This window comes from Quercus robur, chromosome 6 (assembly GCF_932294415.1).
Source record: "Quercus robur chromosome 6, dhQueRobu3.1, whole genome shotgun sequence".
Lineage (NCBI taxonomy): Eukaryota > Viridiplantae > Streptophyta > Magnoliopsida > Fagales > Fagaceae > Quercus > Quercus robur.
Window position 1 is genome coordinate 24,855,602 of NC_065539.1, and position 19,705 is coordinate 24,875,306.

Here is a 19,705-nt window from a genome sequence, read left to right on the forward strand (position 1 = left end):
ATACAATCAATTAACAAAAATCCAAATTTCATCCTTTAAACTTGGGTGAATTGTTATTTTTATTTCTAAAATATATCTTTTTTTTTTTTTTTTCATTTTAGTAATTAAACTTTCACATTACTATCTAATTAATTCCTCAGTCCAATTTTATCCATAGAGGATTTGTTTGAGATTCGCTTATTTTGCTGAAACAAAAATTTTTTTGTTGAAAGTAATGTAGATAAAGGTAAAAGTTAGTTGAAATATACAGTGGAACCCATGAACAGTACTAAAAAGTGCAGTATCCCTTAAATAGTACAAAAAATAAGCTGAATACTAAAATAAGTTAACAAAATTAATCATGCCAAACGGACACAGAATTTCCTTAATCTAGTAAAATGACACCCTTCGCATGTTTTGAATCTTTTGATCCCTGGGCTAATTTGTGCAGCCTAAAGGTTGCACAAGCTGTTTTCAGCTTGCCCATTGCCCAAGTTACCCCATTTCTCCCTTTTCGATTGTCCAATTTCTTGGGGTAAAGTTAGTGCCCTTTATAATCTCTATTTTGAATGATATTAGTGTCATTGAAAAGCTTGTGAAGTCTACTTTTCAATTTTATCAAGTTGTGCAATTTGACTTAACGAGTAGATAGTTATGACCCGTAAAAACTTGAGTGGCTGAGTACCAGGAGCAGTTGCACATAGTAGCAGCCAGGTAATCACAGGACCATACAGACTTGCCTAAAAAATAAAAGGTTGACCCTGAACATAATCCTTAACCCCTTAAACAGAAAAATAAATAAGTGTTCAAATTACAATAAAAATGAACTCAAATAACATAAAAAATAGTAATTTTTCTCTTCTCTATTATCATTTCAGACTCTTTTTCACTTTTTCACTTTAATGTTAGCATTTTCAGTTTTCACTTAATTTCTTAACAGTCTCTTTTTGCTTTTAAATTTTGTTTGTAGAAGAAAATAGTAAAAATTCATATATTTGGAGTCTGTTTGGGATCCGCTTATTTTGCTGAAACTGAAAATTTTTTGCTGAAAGTACTGTAGATAAAGGTAAAAATTAACTAAAATAATACAATGAGACCTATAAATAATACCAAAAAGTGCAGTAGGGCAATGAATAGTAGTAAAAATAAGCTGAATAATAAAATAAGTGTTGTCAAATGCACACTTGATTGATTTTTTTTTTTTTGGTAAAGTTAATATATTCAAGTTCTCTTTTTATTATATTTTGTATAATTTAAATTTCTTAATAACCACCCTAGAAAAAATTCCTAAAACCGACCAAATCGTCAGAATTTAGGCTCCTTAAATAAATAAATAAACTAACTTGACCAACTCATAGAGAATTTACACAGTTTAAGAAAATAATAGTTTTTCGGATTATCTAGTGCGTAGTTTTTGGAGCAATTTTAAATGCAAAGGTTGTACCCGTTGATCCTTTATGCCTAGAGTCCAAGTTAACCGATGAATCGTTCATCAAAAAAGTTTTGTGAGTTCCAGTTAGCTTAACTGATAAAATCTCTGATAGTTGAATAAGAAATCTGAGGTTCGATCCCTGCCTACACCAAAACTGATTTGTGTCTTGATTTGATGATAAAGAGCAATCATCAAGAGTAGACGTATATGATGAAACTCTCTTTAAAAAAAAAGTTTACCAATGAATCATCCCACTTCGTGTTTTTAGTTGATGGCCTTCCCAACATTGGTTTGGTTTTAAATAAGTTACCATTAGAAAGTTTGCAACGCCAATTTTTTGTTTATTTGTAAAAGGGTGAAACAAAATGTGATTTAAGCAAAATAAGCTAGTAGATAATATAGAATGTTAAATGAAAATGAAATTCTAGCATTTTCTATATAAGAAATGTGAGTACACAACTCGCACCAATCGGTTTTTGTCCGCTTTGGGGAGCCAGTCCCTCACGGTTTTGTCCTCGGCCCCGAGTGTGGTCTTTTGGGATTTTCACCTTCTTTGAGGCTTGACACCCTTAGTCCCACATCGGTTGGAGAACCCTCCCACTCATGGTTTATAAGCTTCTGGAGCAACCATGGCTCCCCAAAGCGGACAAAAACCGATTGGTGCAAGTTGTGTACTCACAAGAAATATGAAACAAAGTCTCGCAAGGTTAGTTTCATAATTCAATATTGTTTCTTTAAACGTAATGCAAACTAATTAATAAAGTCATATACTTTTCTACAAAATTAAATTACTGATAAAAAATTTTAAAGGCTATTTTATGAGGCAATGAACACTCAAATTGTCGTTGAAAGAGTAATATTATAAACACAACATTTTCATAATAAATTTTGAAAAGTTTATGAGTTGATAGGTTTATTACTTGTTATAAAGGCTCACTATTTTATCACAACTTTATCATTCACCATTAATGACTTCACAGTTGTGAATTTTATTAGAAAACATGTTATGACTCTAGTCTTATTTTCATAGAAGGCATCTTCTTGACTCCTTGAGAGTTGAGACTGCCAATTTGTCGTGGCCACGTCCTAGTTTTAGACATTTTGACAATCTTCCTAGCATAATCTCAATCTTGGTCATAGAATTGTGGACGGCTAGAAAAGATGATGCTAATTCCTAGGAAATATTGAAGCGTTAGCAAAAACATTGTTGGTGTCAAAAACAGGCAAATAAGTTAGCGTTGACAGTTGACATATTCTAACCTACATAAGTTGTCTACACATGAAAGATCCGTAGTCTTTCCGACTTCTAAAATCAGACTTAGGCCGGCTTACTAGGCACTAGCAAGTAGAGAAACTATATAAATTAGAATTGATTTCTTGGTCCTCACTACTTATCAAAAAAATAAAAAAAAAGAATTTCTTGGTCTTCACAATTCAATTCCACAAACAACACAAGGATGATCTGGCTTCATATCTTTCTCCTCCAAGTTGCTGTAATCACCTTGAGCATGCTACAAATTTGCGGTAAGTAGATAAGGATACACAAAACTTTTTCATAGAATAAGGCTTCTAAAACTAACTAAAGGATCTTCTAGATATGACCATTGGAAAATAATCCTTTACAACGTGGTTCCTTGAAAACCATGCTATTGCTTGCTTTTTAAAATCCAAATTGTAAGAGTTACCAGTTTCAAAAACTATCTTAAACTCAGATGATATTGTTTCGTTTTCAAAGGAGTTCATTTCTGCACTTAAATCAATAAGAAGTTGATACCAACAACAAGTAACATCCTTTGTTTCATGAGGTGTAATATTTAATCCATTGTACTATTACGTAAGAGTTTATACTTAATATTGTCAGAATTGTACTAAATTTTACTTAATTCTCCTTACATATTCTAAGTCATTTTCTATGATTTAGATGTGAAGGTGATGATGGAGTACATAGGAGCCACAGGTACTCCAATTACGTTTGATCCTGTTCCAATTGAAGATGGCATCGACTTCCATTTTATACTTGGCTTTGCAATCGATGCAACCCATCAGGCCAGACTCAAAATGGCATATTCTCACCATATTGGGTAGACACATTAACCCCAGCCTCGGTTGCAGCCATCAAGGCCAAACATTCCAACGTAAAAACCTTAGCTAGCCTCTCAAACTGGAGCCTTGGCCAAAAAGTCATTCGCTGGTATGATCCAGTAGAACCCCAAATTTGGATATCAAATGCTTTCTCATCCCTCCGATCCATAGCAATCAAATACCATCTTGATGGCATTGTCATTGACTATGAAAACCTCCCAAAACACAACTCAACTTTTGCTTACTGCATAGGGGAGCTCATTACCATGTTGAAGAACCAAAGTGCTATATCCATAGCTACCATTGCACCCTTTTACATTGACTATCAAATGCTTTCTCATCCCTCCGATCCATAGCAATCAAATACCATCTTGATGGCATTGACATTGACTATGAAAACCTCCCAAAACACAACTCAACTTTTGCTTACTGCATAGGGGGAGCTCATTACCATGTTGAAGAACCAAAGTGCTATATCCATAGCTACCATTGCACCCTTTTACATCACTGCTATACCCTATATCGAGCTCTTCAAGAATTATGGAAGTGTCATCGACTATGTTAACCACCAATTCTATACTGATAAGGTTAGCACCCCAAAAGGGTACTTGGAAGCCTTTAGGCTTCGAGCTGAGCAATTTGATAGGAATAAGTTGTTGCCTAGCTATGAAGTTAATGGAAGAGAAATTCAAGGGGATGCATTTTTTGAAGCCTTGGATCTTTTGAAGGAAAATGGATTTGAAGTTAATGGGGTGATGATCTTCTCAGCTGATGCTTCTTCCACCAATAACTACTACTATATATGAGAGGAAATCACAAGCTTTCTTGCTCAACTCTACTAGTGTGTGATCCATTCGTAGTTAGTATGTATTGTTAAGTTATGACTTTAAAGTTTGGAGATTATTGCTTGTTCAAGCCTTCTTGCTCAACTCTAATATACACCATGTTGAGCTTGAGGTCTAGCAACAGAACATAATTTTCTACAGAGTAACAAGGATAGAAGGACTGTGACTTGGATCCCATCTGTTCTCTCAAAATAAGAAAGAAATAATAAATAAATAAAAAACAAATTCCACTAACTCTTTCTGCAAGAGAAATAACTGGATGCTCCAAAAATTCCACTAATTGGATGCTATAACAAAATTTTTTTTTCTTTCTTTACATAAAAGTTTTAGCAAATAAAGAATTTAATTGTATTATTGCTTATTGTAATATTTGAAAAGAAAAAAAAAATCCTACATTTCATCATTTTATTGGAGGGTGTAAAAGAGAAGACAATATCTTATGTACCTATCTTATGAAGCACGCCTCTCACAAGCACGTTGAGGGGCACACTCCCAATAAGACAAACATTAAAGATAATTTTTGGAAAAAGAGGGATTTATAAAACTTCCTTATTATATTTAAACTCAAAATAAATAAAATATATAAATAAGTATTTATTTTAAAGTTACCTTATAATTACACCTTAAAACTCAATCCCCTAACTTTGGCCAAAAAAATTCCTACTTATTATTATATCAAAGTACTCGGAAATTTAGAAACCCTTCATTGATTACCTTTTTCTTTTATTACTATGTATGATTCTAGCTAAATTTATCGAGAATGGTCAAAAGGAGAGGCACACATCCCATCAATTATTGGGCTCTTTGTTATACTTCAACTGAGACTACTATTGCACCTTTCAAAAAAAAAGAGACTACTATTGCAATTATTAGAATCGTTGAGAGGGTGGGATCAAATCGTAGGATCAAACAGAAAAATTTAAGATTTTATTTTTTGTAAAAGATAAAAAAGAATCATTGAAAGAAAATTAAATTTGACACAAGTTATTTATAAAAGAAAATAAATTAAATTTGACACAACTTACCAATAAACTTCTACCCCAAAAAAAAAAAAAACTTAAAATTTATAACTTGTTACCCATCATCCATAGGAAAGAGAAAGACAAGTTTAAGAATTATTAAAGAGAAAAAGGAAAAGAATAATAAAACTAAAAAGGCTTGGAAATAAATTAGTAAACCAAAACAGCATTAACAATCTGAACTTATGTATACTCCTCTCTCTCTCTGAGTTATAAGTTATCTAAGCTAAATTTGATCAAGTTTTCATTTGGTGGCAAAGCAAAACCCATAATAACATAGCTTGGAAAACAACTAAAGCGTGTCCACTTGAATGATTTTTTTTTTCTTTTTTTTAAAAATATAATTTGTATACCTGTTAACAATAGATATTTGAAAACATTGCCGCTGGACATTTAAACGAACGGTAAATTGTCATCAAACAAAGCTCATTTTGATCTATATTTTCACCATTAATATTTTTTTTTATTTAAAAAAAAAAAAAAAAAAGCTAAATAAAATACTTAAGATGATAGCACGGTAACAGATTAACAGTGTTGTTGTAGCAACAATTCTTTACGAATGAGGATTTTTAGAGCTCCAGCTTACAACTTCAGCAAAAATAGCCATTGGTAATGGAAGGAAAAGGGGTTTACTTTAAAAGCTTCACATCCTTTTCATTTTGTGAACTTTATGAACCAGGTAGCAAATCCTTTTCATTTTGCATGAGTTCACAATAAAGGACTAATAACAAGAAAAGGCCCAATTAATGTATCTGTAATTGAATCGTGTAAGTTTGGCGTGGGATTGCAATTTTGTATGATCCTATGATCCAGCTCAAGATCCTAACAACCTTGATTACCATTGTTAGCCAACCTTTGAATGGAAGACTTTTAGGTAGAAGGATGGGACTCAGGGAGTGAACACTCAAGAGAATTGTGGAGAGATTTTTTTTTTTTTTTTGGGACATAGACATATCCGTAAAAAATGGTTTTTTGAGAAACATTAGATGAAAAATCACAACCAACGGAAGAGTCACAAACTGAGAGCTTTCCTTTCTGAATATGGAAGTTTCATATTCAATCTTTCAACAAATATTTTATTAATCAATGATCAATTGGATAATTGAAAATTGCAAGCCTCATTGAGTCGTCAAAATTACCCAAGAACATGGGACCTGCAATGCTATTTCTGTACTTAAATTTTCAAAATCAGGAGTAAAGATGATATATTGTCAATATTACAACAATAACAACATCCACCACCATGCCTTAGTCCCAAAAGATATATTGTTAAAAGATTGAAAAAAAAAAAGGGGGGGGGGGGGGGGGGGGAAGAAGAAAGATGAAAAAATACCGTGTAAAAATGATTCTATTGACTGTATGTATCTAAATGGTGATTTACCATTGCAAGAAACAACTTGTTACCAATTGTTATTGGGAAGGGATGGGGAACACTCAAATTTAAAACAAATAATGAAAAAAATATAATAAATTGAACTTCCAATTTTGTCGACTTTGAGCAAGCATCACACCAAAGAAAGTGCGAGCACCATGTCTTTACAAGAATATAATCCAGTTTCACATTTCATTTTATAAACGAACAGCTCTCTTTTTTTTACACAAAAGCATAAAATCATGATATGAAGCATTACATCTAGACCCAAAAAAGGGGAGAAAACTGGACATTGCATCACAACTCATTTTTTCATATCTTAAACTGCATGATTCATTTCTGTAAATATTCACATTTTCCGAGTAAAGTTAGCAGATAGAGAAACAACAATCCAATACCCGCATAAAAGATTCTTTTTTTTTTTTTTTAAATTTGCCATATCACTGACTGGTTGTATCCTGCCAGGTGCTACCCAGTCTAGCACCGTGCTTCTTAATTATCTGGACAGACTGCAGAAGAAGATCCTGTTCCGTAGAGTGCAATTCATCTTTGCTCTATACACAAACATTTTTTATTAGTAAATAAGCGACATTCATAAATAAACAAATACCAAAACACAGTAAAATTCTTAGGAAGGGAGATGATCCAAACATTAGGAACAGTAATCAAATATTCAAGGCAAGATGATTATAGAACAAACATAAGGAAAATTGCACCAACCTCCAGGAGGTGTAAGGAAACAATAGTGACCCTCAAAGTTTTACAGAATTTGTGATTAGCATAACAAACATGATTAAATACTTACTTTGACCTTAAATTGCCTGATTAAGCATTTTTTTTTTTTAGTAACCCGATTAAGCAGCTCAGTTGACCTAGTTTTTGGAAAAATAGATAACTAAAAGGCAAACTAACATTTCTTTGATAAAGCCCAAAAGGTTAAAAATTAAGTAATCCCAGAAATAATTAAAGTTTGGGTAAATCATATTTTAACCCCTATAGTTTAGGGAACCCAATAGTTTTAAGAGTAACAAATTAAACTGTACATTTTCAAAAGTAATAAATTAAACCCTGAGCTTCCAAAAATTAAAAATTAAACCCAATATTTTCAAAAGTAACAAATTAAACCCTCAATCCATATTAAATTCCAAACACAATGAGATTTCGCTTAAATGGGTAAGTTTTAATTTGTTAATTTTTAAAACTTTTTTTTTTTTTTTGATGATGTGGAACCTTACTAAGGCTAGGCCCTCTGGACCCATCCCTGGGGAGTAAACCACGAATACACGACCCTACTTGCCAAAACCATGCATCAGGTAATCTAGGAAAAGTTCTAGTAGGGATCAAACCCATAATGTTTGGGTTACAATTCATTCTAAGCCTTTAACCACTAGGCTGCACCCTGACAATTTTTTTAAAACTTCGGGTTTAATTTGTTACTTTCGAAACTATAGGGTTTAATTTGTTACTTTGTGAAACATAAGAGTTTAATTTGTTACTTTGTGAAATATAAGAGTTTAATTTGTTACAAGCCCTAGACTGTATTGTTTAAAATGTAATTTTCCAGTAAAGTTTTCTGTAAAAGATAGTCTATCACTAGTATGGTCTATCTTCCTCATATTTTCAATATTATCATTAATATATATATATTTTTTTTGATAAGTAAAGGAAATTTTATTCAAGAACTTACTACTCAATGAGTCACCCAAGTATACAGGAAGTATACAGTTAGGGACCAACATAATCAAATACATAAATTACAAGCATCTATCAAATCATAGACCGAAAAAATAGAATGACTTCTTATGATAGACATCCAATCCGATAGAGTTTTAAAGAAGAAAAGTTTTAAATCAGCTATAGTGCTTTCAGAATCTTCAAAACACCAATTGTTTCTCTCCCGCCAAATGCATCATATCAAACAATGAGGGACAGCCATCCAAATAACACCATTACGATAATGACCAAAATTTCCTTGCCAACAAGCAAGGAGCTTAACTACAGTCTTTGGCATTGCCTAGTGGATACCAAACAAGGTGAACACCATAGACCACAACTCATAAACAATAGGACAATGTAGTAAAAGATGATCTACCAATTCTCCATTACTTTTGCACATATAACACCAATCTAGAATCAACACCTTCTTCTTACGTAAATTATCAATAGTCAAGATCGTTCCTAAAGCTACAGTCCAAACAAAAAATGCAACTCTGGAAGGAACCTTTTGCTTCCAAATACTTCTCCAAGGGAAGGATTGAGTTCATACACCCAACAAAGCCTGATAGTAACTACTTACCTCAAAACCCTTGCTCTTAGCAGGTGTCCAACATATCTTATCCTCACCAATACCTCTCAATGAGACTCCATATATAACATTCCAAAAAACAAACAAAGAATCTGATTCCCTATCATGAGTTTCTCGTAGGAATTCTAAGTCCCAAAAAAGAACCCCATTAGGAAACTACATGAGATCAGCCACATAAGCCTCCTTATCATTACTGATTTTGAATAAATCTGGAAAACACATACTCAAAGGATTATCCTCACACCAGACATCATGCCAAAATTTCACTCTAGTCCCATTTCCAATCTGAAACTGAATGTAGCAAGAAAAAGTGGACCAACCACTACTAATAGTTTTCCATAAACTCACCCCATAGGAGCCTGGAACAGAATTAGAGCACCAATCTCCCTCCTCAGCTCCATATTTAGCCAACCCTTCTCCATAGCGCTTCTCTCTCATACCCATATCTCCACAACCATTTTCCCAATAATGCTTCATTAAAGTATCTCAAGTTTTGAATTGCTAGACCCCCAGACTGGATAGGAGAGCATACCTTGGACCAATTCACCAAGTAATGTTTAGAAACATCTCCCAGACCACCCCAAAGAAAATTTCATTGAAGTTGTTCTATACGATATGCTATATCTGTTGGAATTGGAAAAAGAGAAAGGAGATAAATAGGTAAATTGGATAGAGTACTTTTTATGAGAGTAAGTCTCCCCCCTTTGGATAGATACAATCTTTTCCATCCTGCTAACCTCCTTTCCACCTTCTCGATGATGGGATTCCAAACTGCTCTATCTTTCCATTTTGCACCCAATGGAAGGCCTAAATATTTCATAGGAAGTGAGCCCTGCTTACAACCCAACTCATCTACTAGCATCTCAAAACCTAGAACCACTCCCACAGGAACTAGTTCAGACTTATCCAAATTAATTTTCAATCCCGATACAATCTCAAACCATGACAAAATCAAGCGTAAGAACAGCATCTGATCGAAATCAGCATCGCACATAACCAACGTATCATCTGCAAAGAGAAGATGAGATACCTATAAGTGATCACCTGTGGAGGTACCCACACTAAATCCGAACAATCGACCTTCCGTCATTGCCTTATCCATCATTTTGCTAACTGCCTCCATAACAACAACAAATAATAATGAAGACAAAGGATCACCTTGTCATAAGCCTATATAATTCTCAAAGAAACCACATGGAGCTCCATTAATCAGAACTGAGAATTTGACCGTGGATAAACAGTAAAAAATCCATTTTCTCCATTTTTCTAGGAACCCAAGCCGCTCAAGCATATACATTAGGAAACCCTAGTTCACATGATCGTAAGCCTTCTCCACATCCAACTTGCATAACACCCCCAGAATTCCTGATCTCAACCTACTGTCCAAACATTCATTTGCAACGAGACATGAGTTTAGAATCTACCTATTCTTAACGAAAGCATTTTGAGACTCCGAAATAACATCCCCGGTCACCTCTTTCAACCTATTAACCAATACTTTAGCAATAATTTTGTAAACCGTCCCTATCAAACTAATAGGCCGAAAATCTTTCACCTTTGCTGCATCTGACATTTTGGGAATTAAGAAGATAAAGGTTGCATTTAAACTTTTCTTGAACTGACCTCTCTCAAAAATAACTTGAATAGTTATCATTAATATTTATACAGGATTACAAAGATTGACTAGTCGAAAACACACAATAAATAGAAAATAGTTTCCAAGACTGCTTACGAAGTAGTCTAAGACACACCAAGACACAACTTAATAAATAATACGAATACTAGACACATTCTCACATACTTCACTAACTAGATAGTCAAACACAATTTTCAAATCAAAACTTAAAATAGCAACACTAATACCACAAAGGCCAACTTATTATTGATTTCTAGGTATCAAAATCCTCAATGTATTCATTCTCCAAAAAAAAAAAATCCCCAATGTATTCAAGCAACTCAATTGCCAATTTCACCCTTTTAGCTCTAGAGATTCTTGAACAATTGAAACGTTTTTATAGACTATAAAAGATTGAGACATAAGATCATCTAGAATCTCCTTGTCATAGATAGGAGGTGAATCCCAATCAATCTCTAAGTCAAGAGATGGAAAAAAAAAATTGAAAATACCTTTTTGTCAGAAACTTGAACAATAGGATTCTAATTCTTTTCACTTCTTACTCTTCTTAGAAAGCCCTAGAAATAAAGAGATTCCTTTTAGAAATTCCCATACAAACATCTACTTCATCAAGTCTTAGAAATATAGACTTAAAGTTGAAGTTTAATATCTTTCAACCTAAATCCATGGATTGATTAATGCTCTACTACCTACTCATTCAGTCCTAATAAGGCAGCAAAGTTGATGGCTTTGCTGTAAAACAGAAGATAAACCCTAAAAAGGCAAAACAAGGGAGTAATTCTAGGAATAATCAAAGTTTTTTTTGTAAGAGATAGCCTACCTTAGTCATATTTTCATTGATATTTTATAAGAAAATACCTTTTGATAAGTGATATGTATAAAAAGAATACAAAGATTGGAAGTCAAAGACACATAATTTTTTTGTTTTTTTGATAAGTAATAAAGATTCATTGATAAAAAAAAAAAAAAAAAAAAAAAAAAAAGAGACACCCAAGTACACAGGGGGTATACAGGGTTGAACTAATCAAGAACGAACATTACAAAAATCAAGTAAATCCAAAATAGAAGAAAAAAGATGGTTCCTCCACACAAAGAACCAGTCCAATAAAGTTCTAAAAAATAGAAGCTTGATGTCAGGCATGGAACGCTCAATGTCTTCAAAACACTTACTATTTCTCTCCTTCCAAATGCACCGCATCAAACAATGAGGAACAACCATCCAAATATCTCCATTACGATGGTGACCAAATCGACCTTGCCAGCAAGCAAATAGCCCAATGACAGACATTGGCATAACCCAATAAACTCCAAATAAACCAAACACCATATCCCACAACTCCAAAGCAACCGGGCAATGAAGGAAAAGATGGTCAACAGTTTCACAATTACATTTGCACATATAACACCAATCCAAAATGCAAACCTTTCTTTTCCTTAAATTGTCAATTGTCAGAAATTTCCCCAAGGCAGCGGTCCAAACAAAGAAAGCCACTCTAGAGGGAATCTTCTGCTTCCAAATGCTTTTCCCAGGGAAAAACTGCTCACTATGGCCAACTAGAAGATGATAGTATGCACTAACCGTGAACCCCTTACTCTTACAAGGCAGCCAACATCTCTTATCCTCCCCCAACCCCCTTATAGGAGTGCAATAAATGGTATTGATAAAGCTCCTAAAAGCTTCCAATTCCCGATTATGCACATCCCTACAAAAATGAATCTCCCAATGGAGGACACTATTGGTGAACCTTATTAGATCTGCCACACTTGCCTCTTTGCTACGACAAATCCTAAATAATTCAGGATAGCAGTCAGCGAGAGAAGAAGAACCACACCAATTATCTAGCCAAAACTGCACTTTTGAACCATCTCCAATTTCAAACATAAAGAACCAAGATAAAGAGTGCCACCCCCTTCTAATATTTTTCCACAAACTGACTCCATATGGACCAGAGGAAGAGCTAGAACACCAACTACCCCAATCACAACCATACTTCACCTCTATCACTTGACGCCAAAGAGCATCCCTTTCATGCCCAAATCTCCATAACCACTTCCCTAATAAAGCTACATTGAAAGTTCTCAAGTTCCTAATCCCCAACCCACCTTAAGCAAGCGGAGTACACACCGTAGACCAGTCAACCAGATGAAATTTAGGCTCATCTCCAAGGCCACCCCACAAAAAATCTCGCTGGAGTCTAGCAATTTGGTTGGCCACCGAAGTAGGAATAGGGAATAAAGAAAGAGAGTAAGTGGGAAGATTAAAAAGAGTGCTTTTAATTAAAGTGACTCTACCTCCCTTGGATAAATATAATTTTTTCCAACTTGCTAATTTTCTTTCCATCTTCTCTAGAATTGGGTTCCAAATTGACTTGTCCTTAAATTTTGCCCCCAAAGGGAGACCCAAATATTTCATTGGGAGAAACCCTTACTTGCAGCCTAAAACAGCCACCAAAAAATCCATGTTATGAACTGTTCCCACAACCACCAACTCAGACTTACCTAAATTTACCTTCAGACCAAACACAGTCTCAAACCAAATGAGCACCATATGGAGAATCAGCATTTGATCAATATTAGCATCACAAAAAATTAGAGTATCATCAACGAAAAGGAGATGGGAAACCATCAAAGATCTTCCAGCAGAAACACCTACATTAAAACCTGACAAACGACCTTCATGGACAGCCTTATCCAACATTTTACCGATGGCTTCCATAACCAACACAAATAACAAAGGGGACAGAGGATCACCTTGCCGCAACCCCCTTGAACTTCCAAAAAACCCATGGGGGAGTACTAAGACAACTTACCATGTAGATGGCTTCCAAAGACACATAATAAATACTAGATAGTTTCCAAGACAACTTACCATGTAGAGTCTAAGACAATCCAAGACACAATTTACTAAACAATATTAATACTAGATGCAAATCTGCAGCTTATATATGGTCTAAGTTATCGTGCTGCCAGTTTCTTTTGTTTTCTTTTTCTTGTGTGTCCTTAGTATACTCCCTGTGTACTTAGTGCTTGGCCTTTCTATCTTCTTTTTCTATTAATAAAGCTATTAACTTACTGATAAAATAAAATAAAAAATACAAGATGCATTCCACATACTCCAAAGTCAAATAAAAATTTTGAAACAAAATTTAGATTGAAATATAAATACCACAAAGGCCAACTTATTATTAACTTCTAGGCATCAAAATCCTCAATGTATTCAAGGAACTTAGTTGCCAATTTCACCAATTTTGCTCTGGCATCAAAATTCGTCATATCTATTACGTTTATCACAAAAGTTAGCGAGGGAACAGTCACTTTCTTCAAAAGTTTGGAGTTCATTGTCATTTCCTTATTTCCCAAATACATTATTTAAAATTTGTGCCTAGCCAAAAAGGCCCCCTAAAAAATTGAACTAAATTTGCAGTTTTTCAATAAATGAATACCTAAAAGATTAAGAGAAAAATAAACAGTTCGTTTAATTCAAAGAACCAAAGTGCCAAATAATGCAAGATGAAACTTTTCTATTTCCATATTCATCAGACAAAATAAACCAAAGGCTGAATTGATATGTTGCATAATTTGGAATTTGACAACAGCTATCTGAACATAAATCAAGCTCAGCTACTCATGCTAATACAACAACTTCAAATGCGACAATTAGTTAGAAACAACCTGATTTAGCCATGCATTCTGATGTGTAACATAAATATGGTATTAAAAACTCCTAGCTAGATACTAAAGCAGAACAAAATTAATAGAGTGAGAACATTATGGTTTTATCTGAAAAGCCTACGTCATATCTAATCTGAAAGAAAGATTCAAACTGTTTTCCTTTTTCTTTTGCTTGTATGTTGTTTGATTTCTAATTCATCAAGTTATGTGGAACTTTGGACATGCGTTAAAAGTAATTTTCATTATTAAAAGGGACAAACAAAAGCTTTCTAGTACCATAATTCATTTACCAACAAAGTGAAATGGTGAGGGTGTAAAAATTTACCATATGTTTGAGATTGCATCCAAGGGTTAATTCAGCGAAAGAACTTTCAATTCGAGAGAGAAAACAATAAGGGGCCTCCATACCCAGGAAAACTTTCGAGTTCAATCTTAGCATACTCTTTACATCATTTGTTATAAGGGGAATCTTGTCCAAATCATCAACTTGCAAGGGGATCTTGGTGACCATGGCACGCCATTGGGCACGTGACTTGTTCACAATCACCTACAAATTTTACAAGACAGATACTAACATTCTCATAGCCAAAAGTTATGGTAAATGATGATATACTGGAGCAGATAAATAAGAACACTGTCTAAACAATAATAATAAATAACAGCCATTTGATAGGCATGTATGAGCATCCATGCAAGGGCTTGTCTGTATGTGTTGTGTTTGTGTGTGTGTGTGTGTGTGTGAGAGAGAGAGAGAGAGAGAGAGAGGATACATCACCTTTTTTTTTTTTTCACGTAAAGGGTATATCACTGTGCAAAACATCTAAGACTGAGTGCACGCACATGATTCAGGAACAAATGCAATTTAGATTGAAAATGGACCATCAAATATTTATAGACAAGATACCCAAATAATTGTATGCATATCATAACGATCATTAGAGAATTTAGCCATAATGAAGTATTGCAAAAAGAATGTATGCAAAAGGGCGCTATCTAGATAATTAATAAACATAGGACAACAATTTATTGGCATATCTGTGGTAGTACCCATGAGTGGCAAAGAATCCGGAGAAGCAAGTCACATAACCACATGATGCTATATAAGATATTACCGAATCAATAGATCTCCTTTTTTATACTCTTGCAATCACCAACTGCATCAGCATTGATTACTTCTTTAACTGTTAATACTTTGCAGGGGTTGTTTTATAAATTTTTTAACAATAGGTGATTCGCTATCTAAGGAACCTTCTTTAAGAACAGCAGTCATCATAACAATACGGTGACTTAGGAAAGTCATTTCCAGAAAATAATACTGATAGAATTCATGATCTTTTAACTCAGAAAAAAACACCAAAGGAACAACTTCCAACAGTAATGGCGAAGTAATTTGCAAATTGGTCAATTGATCGCGAGCTAGATTGTGTATCAAATTCTAGCAGGCATTCAAGGTCCATCTTCCCGGAGAATACCCACCGGTTGAAAGGATAAATGCTCAAAAGAATAGTGTACCATGCATCAAAAATACAAGTAGAAATGGACTAAACTTGGTTAATATGAGGGAACTTGAAGTCCCTCAATTTAAGTGTCAGGTCCAAATCATGGATCCATTAGCACTAGAAGGCATTGATCAGTATATGGACCGATTATATGATTCAACAATGCCTAAGATCATCACGATTTATAGCTTTCAGTTTTATGTGTGTCCATGCATAAGTGCAGTGTAATGATAATGCACTTGACAAGTTGCAGAGAAAGAAGAAAGAAGGAAAACAAGAAAAAGCACCCACCTGACTGGAAAAAAGAGAATTTGGAACTATGACTGGAAACTTTTCAGCATTTAATAGTGATGTGGTAGTGAGTCCCATGTCCACCACTTGACCTTCTACATTACCAGCCTGCAAAACGTAAATTTGTCAACAACTCCAAATGAGAAGGAAAATGTATATATCAAATAAGTGAAAAGATAAAATTAGATATATCACTCAAATATATACAGACTTGCCCAAGGTTGTTATAACAAATGTTCCAAAAATATAGATTCTCTTCCACTCCACAGACAAATGACCAAAAAAACATTATACAGATTGCCGAAAGATTACACATTTGCATTCTATGAAAGATGTGATGACCAAATGAATAATTAAAATCATGGGTTGAACTGTGGCCAGGCAAAAACTATATATCCTCATTAATCATGTGATGAGCCATTTAGTAATAATTGTCAAACTATTCTCTCTTATACTCTGATGCATCAAAAACAGAGTTGGAAAGCATTCACCAAACAAAAACCTCTAAATAAATAAATTCAGGTATCAAATTTTGAAATTTTGAATCAGGACATCCAGGGAACTTATGTTTTTAAGCAGAGACAGAGCATTTAAGTGGATAACTAGATTTAAATCTATGTTCAAGTCGGTTCTGCAAATTAAGAAAGTTCAATTGGAGTCAGTGCATGTTTTCTTAATAAAATGACAGACAGGGTATGCTTGAGAAAACAGTTTTTCCTTCTGAAAGAAATTGAATGAGATCAATGAATTCTATGTGCAATAAAGAAGAATTCAAGATAATACTTTTATTTTATCTCCAAGTGAAAATGGCTTTGAAAACTGCAAAGCTAACCCACTGAGTACATTCCCAAGGATATCTCTGGCAGCAAAAGCAGTAGCAACTCCTGCATAATTGCATAAGGTATTAATTATTTTAAGCAACACTTGCAAAGACTCAAGAACAAGAACTACTACCATTCCAAAAAATGGTTTTCAACTACAACTACTACCATTCCAAAAAATGGTTTTCTTTTCCAAATTTAGTGAATTGTCAGTTATTAACTGCCAAATTTCGCAACAGAGAGACGCATAAGAGAAGAGGCACATCCAATTACAATGCAGTAATGCCTGCAACACATCAGAGACATAGAAAGAAATAGAGTCGCCAAATGCCAATGAGTTCCAGCTCAAATGGCACCTCCTCCCTTTAAGAATAGGGCAGAGGTTTTAAGGTCAAGGGTTCCAAAGCCTCTGGACACGTGTCACTTCAAACTATTGTCTGAAAACCAGAAGATTATAATGTGCATATTAGCAAGCTGTAGCATTTCCAAAACAACAGTTGATCAAGTATAAGAGACATAAAGGTTACAGACTATAGTACTTATAACTATATATATATAGAGAGAGAGAGAGAGAAAGAGAGAGAGAGAGAGACATAAAGGTTATAGTAACCAAAACTTAAGTTTATTTTATGCTGATTTATTATATTTACTATAAGATCCTGCAAATTATCATATATGAATTGGAAACAAAGAACATAGCATATAGACAGCTAACACTCACCTCCTATGCCACCAACAGTCAGAACAGATTGCACAGCAACCCCACAAGCCTCAGCTAAAGCCATTATACCAATCACAAATAGACCAACAGATGAAAGGTTGTCAAAAGCCAGCAACTTGTCCCTATCAATACCCACTGCACTCTGAGTTGCCAACATACGAGTAAACACATTCGACTTCCATCGATGCAAAAACCATACAAATGAAAGAATAACTGCACCCCTCCATGCCTGTCCAAGGTACTGTGATGCCATAGTGGTTGGTGCGACCATTACAACCCTGAACATCAAAGTCATCATGATTGTGCTACAAAACAAAACACATGATACAAAATGCAAATGAAAATACGATTAGAAGACATATCTTGAACCTGGAACCACTAACATTTGTGAAAATGCCATAAAGGTAATTAGATATCGCACTGGATCCTCCAAAGCACCCCAAATAGTTCTTTCGTATGGAACTTGCTCCCAAGAGACGCTTCCAGTTGGTGAAGCAGCAGGACTTTGCGTAGCATACTTGTGAAATCTCCTCAAAAGCCTAGGCATAACCGACCAAGCCAATATAGTACCAGCAAAAGTACCACCAAATGGAATAATTACATCTTTCAGATAGGGATGTGAATCAAGTAATTGATGAGTATAGGGGATCAGTTCATCAGAAGCTTCTTTAGCCTTTTGCGCAGTATAAGTTCCCGCATCAACTGCAGTCTGCCAAGCATCTTTAACCTTATCAACAAAATCACTTCCAAAAACATCATTACCACTACCATCCACTCCACTTGCACCAGAAGCAGTGGGAACTCCAGCTTTATCAGCTTTGCTACCAGAAGACCATGAATATGACCGATAATTTGAAAAGGGGCTGATCAAAATAAGAGGGCTATTATGTAGGAGGTGCAAATTCGACAAGGTAGGTGAAAATGCAGTAATGGGTTTGGTCTTGTAACATTGGGTATAAAGAAGAGACTGAGAACCCAGTGTTTTAAAATGGGTATTTGTCAAAGTTTCAGGGGACTGTGATTCTTTCACAAAAGCTTGCAATGATGAAGAAATTCTCATGTCAGAGTTGTTGTATGATCGAAAAGATCGCATTTTTGAAAAGGGATTGGCCGAATTATGCAGCAATCTCAAAAGGGTAACCCTTACTCCAGCCATTGTTACTACTTGAGAGGAGTTTACAAAGACATTGACATTGTGCGTAAAACGAAATATACGGAAGTTATAACAAGAGGAATCTCAAACCTGCAGTGAGTGAATAATACAGTGTGCAGAAGGAAATTCAGCAAAACTATTTTCAACTATCAGAAATTCAAAGAACCAATAACAACAACAAAATCGCATCTAAGCTAGATAAACCCTAAACCCTAGTTTGGGTGATGGGAAAATGAATCAAAAGTCTCTCTAATATTGCATTATATATATTGACTCACCTTTATTAAACCCATCGCCGAAACCCACACCGAGAGATACAGAGTGGTAGGACTGTCACTATGACTGTCACTATCCATATCTAGGAATGTACAAGTCACATAGAGAGACTATTTCGGTTTCAGACATTCCATGAAGTTCTTTTCTTTTCTTTTTTCCTTAGTAACAAACAAGCCAAGATTTTTTTTTTCTTTTTTCCCTTTCTATTAGAGTTTTTAAATATTTTTACTTTTTTTTTTTTTTTAATAAGAGTTGTTACAATATTTTTTCACCAAATTTTAGGTTCAGCGACTCAGCAGTAACAATAGAGCACTTGTATTAAAGTTTGTATAATAGAAAAGGTAACAAAATGTAGCCAATCATGCTAAAAATTCGTGTTTCTCAAAAAAAAAAAAAAAAAAAAAGCTAAAACGTTTCTCAAAAGGAAAAACGTTTGGAGTAAGTACTTTCCTAGGCATGATCAACCTTTTATTATTTATTTATTGATTGATTTAGATCTAACATACATAACTCAAATGTCATTGTTTTTATCATTTTGTGGGCAATGCCGATAATATGTTTAACATAAATTACTAGTCGGTAATTCTCAAGTTTAGTATTTC

The 19,705-nt window shown here is 34.4% G+C and overlaps 1 protein-coding gene and 1 pseudogene across 2 annotated transcripts; one reads left to right on the forward strand and one right to left on the reverse strand.

Annotated features, from left to right (window-relative positions):
- The first annotated feature begins 3,343 nt into the window (after nt 1-3,343).
- LOC126690033 (chitinase 1-like) lies at nt 3,344-4,342 on the forward strand (annotated as a pseudogene).
- Nucleotides 4,343-6,810: 2,468 nt separating this feature from the next.
- On the reverse strand, nt 6,811-19,284 carry LOC126733349 (mechanosensitive ion channel protein 1, mitochondrial). 2 transcript variants are annotated; one of them, XM_050436596.1, is made up of 7 exons: nt 19,106-19,284; nt 18,058-18,917; nt 17,675-17,952; nt 16,916-17,016; nt 16,133-16,240; nt 14,668-14,889; nt 6,811-7,283 (listed from the first exon to the last, which is right to left on the reverse strand). In XM_050436596.1, exons 2-7 carry the CDS (start codon nt 18,828-18,830, stop codon nt 7,170-7,172), a joined length of 1,596 nt encoding a protein of 531 aa, XP_050292553.1. In that variant the 5' UTR covers nt 18,831-18,917; nt 19,106-19,284; the 3' UTR covers nt 6,811-7,169. The 2 variants fall into 2 exon arrangements, with proteins under 2 accessions (XP_050292553.1, XP_050292554.1); XM_050436597.1 differs by lacking the exon at nt 19,106-19,284 and having other exon boundaries at nt 18,058-19,071.
- Nucleotides 19,285-19,705: the final 421 nt, after the last annotated feature.